Genomic DNA, 17,413 nt, shown 5'->3' on the forward strand with positions numbered 1-17,413 from the left:
TAAAACAAAGACTGCTCTTTGTTGGCATAAGACTTAGAAGATGTGACAAACCCACTAAGAGACAGCCTACATTACACTTGTCTGTCCTCTGCTGGAATATTGCTGCACAGTGTGGGATCCTTACCAGGTGTGGTTGACGGAGGACATCGAAAAAGTGCAAATAAGGGCGGCTCATTTTATGTTATCACGCAATAGGGGTGAGAGTGTCAATGACATGATACATGAGTTGGGGTGGCAGTCATTGAAACAAAGGCAGTTTTCTTTGTGGCTAGATCTATTTACGAAATTTCAGTCACCAACTTTCTTTTCCAAATGCGAAAATATTTTGTTGACATGCAGCCACATAGAGAGAAATGATCTTAATAATAAAATAAAAGAAATCAGAGCTCGAACAGAAAGATTTAGGTATTCCTTTTTCCTATGTGCCATTTGAGAGTGTCATGGTAGAGAAGTAGTATGAAAATGGTTCGATGAACCATCTGCCAGGCACTTAAGTGTGAACTGCAGAGTAACCATGTAGATGTAGATGTAGATGTAGATGAAGTTTCATTGTCTGGCACATGAATACAACTTATTTAAAATAAAAATGTCATTGACCTAATGCTAATGCTATTTCCTTTAGCAAAAATAATATAAATTGTTGCCATCTGTATATCAAGAGCTCATGATCCATCAAACATGATATATATAAACTCAAAATACTGGTATACCAACAAAAACCTACTACTAATTTTGTTGCAGTAAATGGGTTTAAAGCATAAATTTGTTTCCCTTATTTAGGGTAAGACGAATAGGGAATGTATATGTTCAAGTTTTTTTTTTTTCATTTTTTGCTGCAATACATGAAGCAAAATACAGAAAAATATAAGGTAAACATAATGCTTCAGTCTGTTGTCATTACTAATAAATGCATAAAATGCAGAAAAGAGAAAAAAATATAACATACTAGTGACATGTCAACAATTTCATGAGAGTGCGCATACACAAGGCTCTTACACTATTAGATTCTTAAGAATTACAGTGGATAATGAGCTACTATGGAAACAGCAACTTAACTCCATATGTAAGAAACTCTCCATCCAACCAGGCCTTGGAAGGTCCAACTGTATCAACTGTCCAACATATCATCCTCATCTGATAGGAGTCACTGATATGGAGGGGCATGTGGCCAGCACACTGATCTACTGGCCCTCGCCAGTTTTCATGATGACAGCCACTGCTTCTCAATCAAGTAGCTCCTCAGTTGTCCTCACAAGGGCTGAGTGCACCCGCTTGCCAACAGCGCTCAGCAGATCCTGACGGTCACTCATCCAAGAGCTAGCCAAGCCTGACAGAGTAAAACTTTAGTGATCTGAGAGAAACCAGTGTTACCACTGTGGCAGTGCTGTTGGCTGTAAGAAACTCAGCTCCATAATATTCATAATGAAGCAGCTACACAATATGCAGACAAATAGATTCTATGCACAGTATATCATGGACTCTTTGAAACAAACCAGCATTATGGGGTGACAGTTTCGGGAAACTCTAATAGTCAAGCAAGGAAGAGAGTGTTCACATTACAAAAGAAAGCAATTAGGATTATTTTAAGAAGAAAGGCTTCTGAAATATGTAGAAAGTGCCTCAAAAATCTAGGCGTTGTAACCTTTACATCTTTTTACATACATATTACAATAATATGCATGACAAAAGATTGACAATAATATACATGACAAAACATAGTTCAGAGTGGATTACAAATGCTAATGTACAGACCCACGACACACAGAGGAAGAACAGTATGCAATGCATATTCTTAAAATGCTTGAAAAAGGACCTCAGTACTTGGATCAAGCTACTAAGAAGACTGTTAAAAACCTACATTATAGTATATATGATCCTAACTTTCTAAAGAAGCTCAAAGACTATCTGATGAAAAATGAATTTTACATTGTTAAAGAGTATCTACTAAAATAAAGTTGTGTAGATTATATAAAGTTTGAGAGTTTAACCAGAATGCTTGCTCTTTAGAAATAAATGGTATTGAATGTTGTCTGTTTTTGATGTGACTTACATTACATGTACTTTTATTTACACATTTTAATCCTAAATGATCAAATAAAATTCATTTCATCAATACATTAACACCCTCCCTACACAAAATACAACTGCACCCTGGGTAAATATGAAACTGAATGTTGAATTTGTGTCATATCCACATTGATTGAAAATTTTGTTATAATATATCAGAGTTCAGTCATTGTAACTAGTACACTACAGCATGTTTGCTACAAGGGCTTGTATTTTTACAAAAATGTATATGACTCAGAATACATTGTGAGCCATATTGTTTTTAAAAAAATGTTCAAATGGGTGTGAAATCTTATGTGACTTAACTGCTAAGGTCATTAGTCCCTAAGCTTACACACTACATAACCTAAATTATCCTAAGGACAAACACACACACCCATGCCCGAGGGAGGACTCGAACCTCCACTGGAACCAGCCGCACAGTCCATGACTGCAGCGCCTTAGACCGCTCGGCTAATCTGCATGGCATATTGTTTCAAAACCATGCTCTTTAAAAATGTGTTCTTACCTGTAAATTCTGCAGAATTTCTACAGAAACAATTTTCAATACTCTACTACTTCTTAAAACTTTTCACCCTTTTCTGATATAGAATTAACATAGAAGTCCCATGTTCAGAAAAATTACAGGAATGCAGCCAGATGACATCTTTGACAACCATTGGTGGTTTGACAGATGCACATTCTGTCATTTTCAAGGCACAAAAACTGAAAGAAAATACTGTGCAACGGAGCTTAAAACATTGGTATGCAGAGCATTTATGGAAAGATGAAAAACACACACACACACACACACACACACACACACACACACACACACACACACTCTATGTAAACACTACTGCCAACACACAATGAAAGATGACTGACATCAGAAGTTATCAACAGTGAATATTAACAATCAATGGATGAGATAGCATTAAGTCTGTCACTCTGTATTTTGACAAGAGAGAAAGCAGAATTTCTCACAGAACTTAAGCAAAGGCTTCCATCTCTATTCATAAGGTTACTGGCTAATTTAATTTCAGCTGCTTTCTTAATAATAATATCCCTATACTTGAAGTGCTTGCCATAATCTCCATGTTGTATAGCATAGGATGACTAGTGCCAAGGCAATTTTCTGCAAAAGCATATTTGCTTACTTTTTGTAAGTGTATGTGATGCTTATGCTCAGTAATCAGTCCTCCATAGCACTGATGGTCTGACTAACATATAATATGCCACAACTGAAAGGATTATGAGAGATACCCACTTTACGCAAACCAAGATCATCCTTTATTGATCCTAACAGAACCCTAAATGGTGGTCAAAAAACACATCTGAGATTAGGCCCCTTTTAGAATCTATGAAGGGTAAAGAATGAAGGATGATTTTGGTTTGTGTAAGGCAAGTGTCTGTTTTATTCCTTGCAGTTGTGGCATGTCAGATATTGGTCAGACCATCAGGACTGTGGAGGACCAATGTACTGAGCATAAAGGTCACACATGTTTACAGCAGCTAAGAAAATCTGCTATTGCTCAACACTACCTTGGCACTGGTCATACTTCTGATGTCAGTTGTTTTTGGTAGTGTAGTGGTGCTTAGAGAGAGAGAGAGAGAGAGAGAGAGTTAGAGAGAGGGAGGGGGGAGTGTGTGTGTGTGTGTGTGTGTGTGTGTGTGTGTGTGTGTGTGTGTGTGTGTTACTTCTTGGAAGTGCTCTGCAATCCAAGGTTTTAAAGTCCTTTGCACAGTGTTTCCTTTCTGCTTTTGTGCATTGAAAATGACAGAGTGTGTACTTGTCCAAACTTCAGCAATTGTTGAAGACATCACCCAACTGCATTCCTCTAAGTTATCTTGACATAGTATATGCCAGGAGAAACTCAGGTTTCATAAAAGTGCCATATTTATTGCATAGCTACTACATCTGGGTTACATATACACTGAATAAAAAGAAATTCTGAGTAGCATAGTTATTTCCTGCACAGTGTGTTTTCAGTTCTGTAAGGTTATATAATTGTACTATTTTAAGGAAAATTGCTGCTCACCATATAGCAGAGGCTGAGTTGCAGATAGGCACAACAAAAAGAGTCTCACAAGTAAAGCTTTCAGCTGTTAAGGCCTTCGTCAACAATATGCAGACTGCGGTCTCAGCCTGAGACTGCAGTCATGTGTGTGTGTGTGTGTGTGTGTGTGTGTGTGTGTGTGTGTGTGTGTGTGTGTGTGCGTTAATATGTCTGTCTATTGTTGATGAAGGCCATAACCAGCAAAAACTATAATTGTGAGAGTCTTTTTGTTGTGCCTATCTGCGACTGAGCATCTATGGTGAGTAGCAACTTTCATTCTCATAATATTGTTACATTGCATCCTGTATTTTCCATTGTTTGATTGTACTATTTCTTTCTTTCAGTTTTGGAATTCCTTCCTTCAGTTGTTTGTGTACCCTCATCGTAGATTGACAGCAGTGCTTGTCATTTTGTGGTTTACTGTTTCATTTGGGTGAGTTCATAGTGTAACAGGAGTCTAAATTCTTATCATATTTTCTATGGATGAATTTCATATATATTTACTATATGATGTCCAAGAATTATACATTTTTCAGTTTGATGAACATATAAATCTGACTCAATGTTTTTGTACATTGTTGCTCATAACTTTGCTCTGCAGTGTTTCAAAAATATTAACATACACCTGGGTTACAACCTAAACAAACAAAAACTTGACATGGTAACTACCACAAATGGCAGTCAAAAAGATTAAAATACCTTGCTGTTATATTGATTTCCTTTGTTTTGATGGTTATCAGCGAAAAAGCTATGCCTTGTAAATGTTACTGTAAAAGTAAGATAATTGGTAAATCCTAGAATTAACCAATGAAACCTAAGATTTACCATTGCAGTGTGGTAAAAGTCCAAAATTTCTCATTATATTCATAGATTTCAAACTTTTACCAAGAGACATTGTTAAACCTATGGATTTACCAGTGCTAACTGGTACAAGCTGGGTCGAAGACTTCCACCTCTGTTGTGCAGGTTCAGACAAGTTTCATTGTTGCCAATTTTTCATTCAGATAAGTTTCTTTGTTGGCAATTATGAGGTCTCAGTCCACTCACTGCTATGTAGTTTCAGTCAGTGTTGAGCATCGTGTGTACGGTCATCTTTGCGACTCATTTTAGTGGTCTTTCTCCTGCAGCCTTGCATCAGAATGAGTTATGTTATGCGTAACAGATTTTATGAACTTTTATGTGAATCAGTGAATAAGAAGGACAACTATTTTTATGTAACTGCTGAGCAGTATAATATTCTGTTAAGTAAAGTGAAAAATGCAGAAATCATTTCTGATGAAAAATCTGTTCACTACAGATATGTGAATTGGAAGTGAAGAGAAACTCATAGCACTGGTGTCTACTGAAAAATAAGAAATTTGTTATTATGTTCATTTTGATGAACTGTTTAATGTACTATATGAAACCCACATTGCTATAGTCGACGGATGATTGTGGAACTGAGTCGTAAATACAAGAATGTGACTATTGAATGAATCATTTCTTATTTGAGATTATGTGAACCATGTCAGAAAAATGCTTATGTAAATCGTCTTCTATATTATGTAATTTGAAATGCCACAATAGTCAGCCTTGTTGTCACAAAAATTAATGTTCACAAGGTAACAGTTTTTACAAAATCTTTCACTAATATGGAATATTGCTTATTATAATCACATTGGAATGTAATAATGTTTAAAACACATAAATTTACAATAAATACAAACTGTTTCAATAAATTGCTGAGCTGATTTTTTTTAATGAATATGGTTTTACTAGTTGGTATGGGTATGTCCTAAGATTCACCAACGTCTCTTGGTAAAAGATTGAAATCTAGGCATATAATAAGAAACTTCAGACTTGTACCATATTGTGATTCTATGTCTTGGGTTTCACCAGTTAACTTTAAGATTTACCAATCATCTTACTTTTACAATGACATTAACACAAATAAAATGTATGTTGAATGACTTATTACATGATATGTTCTATTATCAGAAATTGTATATAGAAGTAATATATACAACCTGCACCAATTTCTGCAATTATTTGTTTCCATACAATGGTGACTACACCATTAGACATTAACTGTGGGGTTTTTACAATGTACAACTGATGACTAATTATGTCTCTTTATCCAGTAAGCATCTTCTTTTTGTGATGTATCCCCAGATAGTGCCTCACTCTTTACTAATATGTTATTTTCTGTCTAATTGCAAGGTTTTGCAATGACTGAATCTTTCCTAGATGTGTCACTGCTTTTGTTATAGCAAGAACAAATGTGATTTATGGAACATAGTGCTTTATGGAGAAACATGTAAGATATGCGAAGTATAGAATGTTCATAGTGCGCAAGACATTGACTGCACAACAGTAATACAATTTACAGAATAGTCCAAACACCCATTTGTGACTGCTTAAATAATACCGTTAGGCTCACCAGAGCACCCCAGGTGACCAACCCAGGTGGCCTCTATAAGCGAATCTGTGAACTGCATGGATGCACAGTCTCTCAAATGGCACACATCATGATTGAAGGCACACCACTCCTCCCTTCTACAGGGTGGGAAAACCACATACATATATAAACACACTATGCATAGAAAAATACATGGTACAGAAAAAAATACAGGTTACAGAAAAAAAGCACTTGGTACCATGAAAATAAGCACAGATTGCTTAAGACACTGAGATTTCATCCATTTCATTGCCTGCCTATGGTGGTTGCTGCAACATGTGTCGGGCAGGCTCTCGCAAGTAGGTGCGGAAGTGATCAGGGAGCAGTTGGACATGCTATCCCCCTTATTGTGAGGCAGTAGGACAGATCGGGGATGGTGTCTCCATAACAACATCCTTGTTGAGGTCAGCAGTTGGCACTGGAGATGTCAGCTGGGGCATCAGAGATAATGGCTGCATAGGGCCCAGCAATGGAGGCAGTGGTGGCTGTGGCATCAATTGCAGTGGGGACAGCACCAGCAATGACAATAGAGGAGTGGGGATGGAAGTAGGAACTGCAGAAAGTGATTACCAAGCAGTAACTGCAGCTGCCGTGTGAACCGGCCTTCTGTGACACAGGAACAGGTGTCAGGGATGGAGTAGGTAGTAGCTCCTCCAGAACAGGCTCTGTTGTGCATGGCCACAGTCGGTCAAAGTGACACGACATCTGCCTGACAGGAGTGCGGATGACTCACAGGCATTGGCCCCAGTGACACTTAATGAATCCAGGAACTCAGTTTGGCCAATGGCTCAAACCATGAGCCAAGACAGGTGCATTTGACCAGAGTTGATGTGGAGCCAATGATGCCAGTGGATGCAGCAGGTGAAGGAGGATCTGTGACTGGCATCCATGAAGCAGCTCTGCCACACTTGTCCCCCACCAGAGTGAAACGATATGAACACAAAAAAACTCTATAAAGTAGCTTCAGAGGACCTGGCAGATACATACTCCCACATTTGAGTCTCAAATGTCCAAACCAAGCATTTGGCCTCATCATTAGATTGAGGATGAAATAGGGTGGCTGTGGTAAACACTACTAGTCTGACAAAAAGATGAAAATTGGGGTCCGTAATCAGTAACCATGTTATATGGATGTTCCTCAATTGCAGCAATCTTAGACAGGGCCAAAATAGTGGCTGCCATGGATGTGGATGGACAATGTGCCTCATAGGGAACCATGGAATAGCCATCCACTACAATGAGTGAATACTGATTTAAGAAGGGCCAGCAATATTGACATGCAGACACTGCCATGGGGACTACAGCGTTAGGCAGGGGATAAAGACACCCACGGGGCCACCTGTTGCTGAATACAGTGAGTGGAACCGGCAGTAAGCCATGTAAATGTCCCAGTCTATGCCGGACCAATACACATGCCAACAGGCCATAGCTTTGATGCAATGACCAACATGTAGAAGTCACAGTACATTATGACATAAGTAAGCTGGAGTCACGATCTGGAGAACAACATCCACCGTAGCTAAGAAAAGAGCCTTGTTAAACACAGAAATGCAGTGCTGGAGGAAGAAGTAATTACACAAGAGATGCAAGGCACAGCCTGAGGGTTTTTCCAGCCAACTGTGCTGCACCAAAGAGAGGACGTGACAAAGCGCAGGGTCTGCAGTGACAGCCAATGCTATCATGGCACTAATGAAGGGGAAACCATTTACCACATTCTGGTCCTCAGTACATAAATAGAAACAAAGCAATTCATCCTTTTTAAAGGCTGGGTCTGTCCTGACTTGGAGGCAAGATAAGACCTCAGCTTTGGTGGGTTGTGCCATCGGCTGGTAATGGAGCTGATAATGATAACGGGAGTGGAAGAGAGCCCACCGCTGCAAACGATGCACTGCCTTACCTAGCACAGAAGCCAAAGGGTTGAAAAGAGCAACCAATAGCCTGTGATCCATGATTAAATGGAACTTAGAACCTTAGAACAAGACATGAAATTTCTTGATGGCTAAAGCTTCCTTTTCAATATGAAAATTCTGCTGCTGATTGCGAGTTAAAGTCTCAGAAGCATAAGCAACGTTTTGTTCAGACCCATTGACATATCTGTGCACCAAGACTGCACCATGACTGTACTGAGAGGCATCTGTAGCCAACACAAGATGCTGACTCCACTCAAAAGTGGTTGGAAATGGTGCAGATTGAAGCCTATATTTAAAGAAAGGGAACACTCGATCACAAGCTGGGGACCAGAAAAAAGGCATGTTTTTAGCCAAAAGTGCATACAGGAGTTGAGGAAGAGTGGATGCATCCAGCAAAAACTTATGGTGGTATGCCTCTTTACCTATAAAAGTTTGCTGGCCTTAACAGAGGTCATCTGTGGCAAAGCCGCAATCGAATCAACATGGTGATGCAACAGGTTGACTTCTGCATGAGAAATGTCAAAACCTAGGTATTCAATTGACAGCTGAAAAAATTGAGATTTGGCAAGATTTCTCTTGAGAACAACAGACTGCAAAACAGAAAACAATGCTAGGAGACTGCTAAGGTGGTCTTCAGTGGAAGAACGCTAAACAGTGCTATTGTCGAGGTAACTGATGCAGCTGGGCACAGAGGCTGTCAACTGTTCTAAAAGATGCTGAAAATTCTGGGCATTCTAGTGATGCCAAAAGGCAAGCATTGATACTGATATAGGTTGAAAGGTGTATTGACAATGGGAAGGTGCCTAGTGGCCTCATCCTAGGGGAGCTGGAGGTACACTTCTGACAAATCAGTCTCGGAAAAGTAATAGCCACTTGGTAATTTTGTGAGCAGCTTGTCAGAACAGAGCAAAGGATCTATCCTGGACTGTGAATTAATCATGACACTGAAGTCACCACAGAGGCATAGCTTACTTGTTGGCTTCTTAACGATGACCAGTGGTGTAGCTCTTCACAGGAAGAAATAGACGAAATGACATTGAGCGATGTCAAGTTGTGTAATTGAACCTTGACAGAGTCACTCAATATGACAGGTGACTGCCATGCCCAGACTCTTTCATGCCTGAAAACCAGCAGTAAAACCAAGCCAAGGGGAAAACAGAGATGAAAACTCAGAGCAGACGGACTCCAGTTGCTGATACAGAACTTGATCCGACAATAACATTGCCTCAGTGGTAATGGAGAAACCAAAAGCATTAAACACATCTAACCCAAAAAGGTCTGCAATATGGGAATGATCCACAACAAGGAAGGTGAGAGGGAGAACAGCACATTTTTAAAGACAGGAGTGGAGAACTTATGTAGGATCAAGATCTGCTGTTTATTGTAGCTAACCAACTTCTGTGGAACCTGCGTGAATGAAGGAGAGCCCAAGTCCACATATCTTTGTGCATTTACCAAAATCAGTTCAGGTGATTCAATGATAAGCTGGCTGGATCTTAAAAAGGAGCAAGTTGGCACAACAACTGATAAATGCACAGCAAAAGCCAGCAAAGAAAGAAAGCCCTATACAGGTTGGCATCACCTACACTAAAAATCTGGAAATGCTGGAGTAACCATGTCTTGTAGAAGTCCCAATCTTCAGCTGATTCATCATAAGCCACTTGCATTTTTAGCAGTTTATTAAACACACATAAGTCAATAACCAATTTGTTCAGGGAGACGGTCATTGTAGAGACTCTGTTTCTGTCCATCAGTACTGTTGTGTCTGCCACATTGAAGAGGGGCTACACACCAATGTGATGTGGCCTTTCATTCAACACTTGTTGCAAACTGGCCAATCTTAGGGCATAGAGCATGCTTATGTTGGACAAAGCAGTAGGGGTAAGATGGAAGGGGGGGGGGCACATGGCTGCTATTGTACCATGGCCTGTTGATGCTGTGGTGGTAACCAACTCTGTCCCATGCAACGAAGGCCATACTGCTGCAACAGCTACCCCATCATCCCAAACACTTGCAGTGTTCCTAACAAGGGTTGACTGAGCAACATCCGATATCCGATACCTCCCCTCCCCCCTCCCCCTCCCACCTGCCATGCAGCAAACTAGCAATCTGATTGCTTGCAGCCTGTGACACTTCAAAGGACTGTGCTATACTGAGCACATTCGTAAGTGTCAGATTCTCACACTGAAGTGCTTTTTTGTGGACTTCCCTATCCACGACCAGACGAATAAATAATAACATTACACACCATGTGATTGGTGTAGGGTTTGTGATGGGTACTAGCGATAAATTTACAACAATGGCTCAACCTGTTTAGTTCTACAGCCCACGCTGTGTAATATTGGACTGGATATTTCTGACAATGATAAAATTCTACACACATCACATTAATATGCATTCTGTCACAGTAATATGTTGAGAGAAGCTAGCACATTTCATCAGATGATAGGCTGTCTGGATCTTAAAAAGGAGAAAGTTCTCACAATAACTGATAAATGCACAGTAAAAGCCAGGAAAGAAAGAAAGCCCTATTCGGGTTGGCATTGCCCATGCCAAAAATCTGGAAATGCTGGAGTAACCATGTATTGTAGAAGTTCCAGTCTTCAGCTGATTCATCATATGCCAGAAAGGGCAATGTTGTACTGACAGGAGAATAACCTGTCACAAACGTGCTAAGGCCACCTGACTGAGAGTAGTGGTGAGAGACTGCCGTTGTTCTGCAAAAGCTTGCTGCTGGGAAATGATACATTTGAGTATTTCTTCCATAAAGATGTTTGTTGGGTCACTTAGCACTGATACTAACACATGGAGAAAATGTAAACCTCATTTATCACCAAGTTTATTACAGCAAGAACACATGCAATTTATGGAACATAGTACATTATAGAGAAACACATAAGATACAATGAAGTACAGGTGTGCATAGCACTGAATATGTTGACTTTACAACAGTAATACAAGTTCCAGAATAGGCTGAGCACTCATTTGTGATCACTTAAATAATACTATTTCCCTGCTAACTTACCAAAGCTTGCCAGGGGCCGATCCAGGTGGCCTCTAAAAGGCAGCCTGTGAACTGTATGGATAAGCAATCTCTAAAATCATGCACATCATGAGTGAAGGTGCATCAGTTTTTTAATCCTTTATTATTATTTCCTGTTTCTGTTTTTTATCTTGTAATATTGGAATGATATATTTGATTTCTGTGGGCCACATAGTATTATGTATGGTGTTTTACATTTGAGTACTGGTAATTCCTTGAAACACTTACCCATATACTTATATCTTGACTGATTGTTCCTTTCATACTTTCATTTGCTTTTTTTTTCTTTTTTTACCAAGAATTCTTTGAAATATTTGTTTTTTGGATCATAAATTCTGTTTTTATAATAAATTCAAATGCCATAATAGACATGTGGCCAGGCAAATTCTTTACCTTACATTTTCTATGTGAAAACCTCATCCTTGGTACAATGGCATGAAACACAACCTGTGTAGAAAATTTGTCATAATAAAAGTTTGGCGTTGTGTGTGCACTGCTACTGAGTAGATACACAGAATTATTTTGTATTTTTATTGCAATTTAATGCTCTAAACATACATTATACAACCAGATTTTAACTGACTTACTTTTAAAATTAAAAACCTTCAAAGTCAAAATATTACTCATTGCTGCATGGCCAGTATTCCTAAATGAGGGGAACACACTGGCTGACAAAAAAGTGTAGCACCCAGAAGACATGGATGAATTTCAATTAAATTTCATACACATACATGCCATTGGTGGGTATGTAAATGATTAGAGTTGCAATTCTCTGTGACAGGTAGAATGGCCACCAGAGTGCATTATTTTTTCATGTTTAGTGTTGTTACCAGGAATAGTAGGGTATATAAGGGGCATGGACAACAACAGATGCTGAGTGATCACTGTAAAGGAATGATTATATCACATACTCATGTGAGACTGCATTATCAGCAAGTGACAGAGGTTTTAAAGGGGACCCATTGAGGGTCTCCATGTGTCTGTCTCAACTAATCATGCAATTTCCAGATTTATGGGTCATTCAGATGTGAAAGTGCCATGATGTTGGACTGCATGGGAAGATATTGACAGGCATACTTTTCCTCAATGTCCCAGTCAAACTCATCTGATTGCCACAAGGTAGGTTTGTCTTACTGCATAGCAAATGTACTGTGACCCCTTCACATCTGCATCTACCATCCAAGAATAAGTAATGTAGTCCCTAAAACATTCCATGTCATCCTGCACCATTGCTTGGAGACAAGCAGCACCTGAACTATGGAATTACCATCCCATGCATAGGCTACCATTAACACCACAACACAAATGGCTGTGTTTGCAGTGGTTCCATGACTGGGAAGCATGGACTGCTGAAGAATAGCATTGCACTGTGTTGGGTGATAGCCACAGCTCTGCACTAACCTCAATGACCGCAGTTGGTGAGTATGATTTTGACTGTGGGGGAGAGCCCATTCTTCCAGTGTTTCAGAGAGTCACAGTGGCTTTACTCCTGATGTCATGGTGTTGACAGCCACTGGGCATGACTTCAAGTCATGGGTGGTACTGATTGAGGGAACTCTCACAGCACAATGATATGTTGTGGACATCCTGCATCCTTGTGTGTTACTTCTCATGTGACAATATCATGATGCCATTTTTCAAGAGGACAATACTAATCCACACATTGAATGTACCTCTGTGAATGCTATGCATGATGTTGAGATGCTTCCACAGCTATAAAGTTCCCCAAACTGTCCTGACAGAACATGGATGTGACCACCTCGGACATCAACGCTGTTCCATCACCAAGTATCGAGGATATCAATGGCCAGTTACAACAATAATGAGCCAGCTTGCCCCAGGAGAGGGTAGAATGGCTTTATGACAGCTTTCCCAACCAAATCCGTGCAGACATCCATCCACGTCAGAGGGGATGGCAATGTTATACTGATAAATGAGCTGATATTGCCAGTTGTTAGCAGCGTCCTACTTAGACAGTGAATGGACAATTCCACCATGGTTTGATATCAAAATTCAAAAAATGCTGGGGAAGCAGAAATTCTTTTACTCTCTGTTATAAAAGGTCTGTGGAAATCTCAACAGCCAAAACAGCAGAAATTCATGTGTCTATAAAAAGATCAGTGCAAGAAGCATACAACTTCCACCTTCATACCACAACAAATGGTCTCATCAAGAAACCATGAAAATTTTGGTCCTACACTATGTGGTTCAAAGGCTTCTATCCAGTCACTCATCAACCAGTTAGGTGCAGCAATAGAAGACAGCAAAGGGAAGATAAAGTTTTAAATTTCATGTTTAGAAAAATCATTCATGCAGTAGGACTAGACAGACATACCGTTGTTTGACCATCATACAGACTACCATATGGAGGATGTAGAAATAGGCATCCTTGGCACTGAGAAGCAACTGAAAGAGTTGAAAGGAAATATGTCATCAGATCTACATGGAATCCCAGTTTTACAGAGAGTGCTTAGTGTTGCTCCCTAACTTAGCCTGCATTCATCATGAATTTCTTGCCTAGTGCATAAGTCCCAAGTGACTAGAAAGAAACATAGATGCCTCCTGTACATAAGAAGCATAAAAGAACGGGCCCATTAAATTAGATACCAATATTGATAACATCAGTTTTCAATAGAATTTTTGGACATATTCTGTGTTCAGATATAATAAATTTTCTTGAGACAGAAAAGCAACTGTTCATAAATCAGCACATATTTATAAAGCATTCTGCTTGTCAAACTCAGCTTGCTCATCTCTCACACAGTATCTTGCAAGCAATAGATAAAAGGCGACAGGCACATTCCATATTCCTAGTTTTCCAGAAAGCATTTCACACAGTACCCAGCTACATATCGTTAATAGATGTCCAAACCTACAGAATAGTTTCCCTGGTATGTATGTTTCTCAAAGGTTTCTTAAGTAATAGAACCCAGTATCTCTTTCTGGATGATGAGAACTTATCAGAAATAAGAGTAACATCAGGAGTTACCTAGGGAAGTGTAATAGGACTGACCTTGTTGTCTATAAGGCCTTATGGATAAGCTGAGTAGCAATCAGCAACTGTTTGCTGGTTATGTCATTGTGAATGGGAAATCCACTGTAGGAGATCACAGGATGATTTAGAAAGAATTTCTATTTGGTGTGATGAATGGCTGCTTGCTTTAAATGTAGAAAACTGCAAGTTAATGGAGATGAGTAGGATAAATATTCCTGTACAGTATTTAGGATGCTGCTTGCCATAGTTACATCGATTATATATCTAAGTGTAACATTACAAAGCAGTAGTAGAATGAGCATATAAGTTTGGTAGTAGGGAAGGTGAATGGTTTACTTTGCTTTCTAGGGAGAATTCAAGAAATGTCTGTCTCATCAGAAAGATGACCATGTATAGTACTCTAGTGTGCCCGATCTTGAGTACTGCTCACATCTTTTGGATACCCACCACTTCAGATGAAAGGAAGACAATGAAGGAATTCAGAGGCCTGCTGCTAGATTTGTGACCATGGAGGAAAGACAACATTGTTCTGAGAAACACTGTTGAGAAAATTTACAGAACTGCTATTTGTGGCTAGGTGGAGAATGTTTCTACTACCAATGATGTACATTTTGCATAAGGACCATAAAGACAAGATAAGAGAAATTAGGGCTCACACAGTGGCACATATACAGTTTTTTTCCCCACATTCCACTTGCAATTGGACAGGAAAGGCAATAGTAGTGGTACAAGGTACCCTCTGCCATGCACCATATGGTGACTTGCAGAGTATGTATGTGGATGCAGAAGTTCTTTGTAAATTTGACTCAGTTTTATAATCACTGACATAACATCATACACCTCTCAGCACATGAAGTTTCATTTTGTTTCTTCCTCCCCTTCTGGGTGCTTCACTTTTCTTGTCAGCCACTGAAATTACATTAGCTACTGAATTTGTAACTAGCCAACATGGTTTTGTTTTACAGCTGTAAATGAAAACTAAAACCATATCTAATCAAAAGATAGGGCCTTAAGAACAATAATAAATTTATTTTTGCAGGTAATATGAGTTATTCAAAGCTTGAAAATTGTTAATACCTGTTACACTTCAATAAAAATGTAAAATTATGACTTTCAGAATATTGTACTAAGTAATTTGTAAATATCATTCATGGAGGTTTCCTAAACACATTTATCACTGAATTTATTATTTATCACACATTTTTGCTTCCTAGTTCTGGACTATACAACAATTTTACATTTGGCTTAACAAATCTGCCCTCATTCTTAATATTGGAATTTAAGTCACATAGTAGAAGGTACACTTGATTGATTAATTTTACATCGGAGACTCTGAAATCACCAGTGAAAGATTTTATTGGAATATACAAACACTCCATCTTTGATAGTGTATTGTACTGTGGGTTACAAACAACAGTACATCCACAATGCACCAAAGTCCATTCTTCATCCACATACAAGTCAACAATGGTTAAGAACATAAACATAAAAAAATGTTCAAATGTGTGCAAATCCCTAAGGGATCAAACTGCTGAGGTCATCGGTCCCTAAAGTTAAACACTACTTACGCTAAGAATAACACACACGCACACACCCACACACCCACACACACACACACACACACACACACACACACACACACACACACACACACACACAAACACAAACACACCCCCATGCCCGAGCGAGGACTCGAACCTCCAGCAGGAGGGACTGCACAATCTGTGACATGGCACCTCAAACCGCATGGCCACTCCACACAGCAAACATAAACATAGAAACAACTTGGGTGCTGATACAAGGAGTTGCTGACAATAAGTATGAACACAACATGAAAACAATTACCTGCTGCACTGTGCATATAAAGAGTAGGGCTCTGGTATATAGTATGATGGATGCTATGCCATTTGCACCAGTCATGTGACCCACCACAAGCAGCATCTGGTGGCTAGCCCACACAGATGCTGTTGGTGAAATATTCAAAATGCAGTGGGCCGGTGGCCTAGTATCACAGACATTTCCAAGTATTCGAACAGGCTTATAGTATCCCTCCCCACTTAGGGGAAGGATGTTCCACTGATGCAGGCATCGGGGTGAATTTTGAAACATGTGTCGTCTGCTTCAGATGCCATAGGCAATTGCAGCAGTGGCAGGAGTAGATAGTGAGCCTGAACAGTGAGTAGGAGAATAAGGAAGCTTGGAAAGTTGCTGACGGAGGAGGTGAGAGCAGTGGTGGTGGGCCGTTTGGGGGCCAAGAATCTGCATTTCATGATTGAGAAGTCTCTTCATCCTCAACAGGTCACTGTGTGTTGTGCAATGTCCAGTCACGGAATAATCAGTGTGATATTCCATGATGGCACAGTGACTAGTGAATGGTGTGTGAAAGTTTCAGAAGATGATTTCATCCCCAATTATCCAAAGTGCCCCCCCCCCCCCTCCCATGAACCATAGACCTTGCCACTGGCGGGGAGGCTTGCGTGCCTCAGCAATACAGATAGTCATACCATAGGTGCAACCATAACGGAGGGGTATCTGTTCAGAGGCCAGACAAACATGTGGTTCCTGAAGAGGGGCAGCAGCCTTTTCAGTAGTTGCAGGGGCTACAGTCTGGATGATTGACTGATCCAGCCTTGTAATACTAACCAAAACGGCCTTGCTGTGCTGGTACTGCGAACGGCTGAAAGCAAGGGGAAACTACGGCCGTAATTTTTCCCGAGGGCATGCAGCTTTACTGTATGGATAAATGATGATGGCGTCCTCTTGGGTAAAATATTCCGGAGGTAAAATAGTCCCCCCATTCGGATCTCCAGACAGGAACTACTCAGGATGACGTCGTTATCAGGAGAAAGAAAAATGGCGTTCTATGGATCGTAGCGTGGAATGTCAGATCCCTTAATCGGGCAGGTAGGTTAGAAAATTTAA

General features: G+C 39.8%; 1 protein-coding gene across 1 annotated transcript in view; it reads left to right on the top strand.

Annotated features, from left to right (window-relative positions):
* Positions 1 to 17,413, top strand: part of LOC126184643 (synaptic vesicle glycoprotein 2B-like) — a 255,137-nt gene that overhangs the window by 180,838 nt on the left and 56,886 nt on the right. Inside the window, exon 8 of the mRNA XM_049927121.1 lies at positions 4,451 to 4,539. Within this exon, the coding sequence (XP_049783078.1) occupies positions 4,451 to 4,539 (89 nt within the window). The remainder of the gene's footprint in view (positions 1 to 4,450; positions 4,540 to 17,413) is intronic.

Source organism: Schistocerca cancellata, chromosome 4 (genome assembly GCF_023864275.1).
Source record: "Schistocerca cancellata isolate TAMUIC-IGC-003103 chromosome 4, iqSchCanc2.1, whole genome shotgun sequence".
In the NCBI taxonomy this organism is placed as follows: domain Eukaryota; kingdom Metazoa; phylum Arthropoda; class Insecta; order Orthoptera; family Acrididae; genus Schistocerca; species Schistocerca cancellata.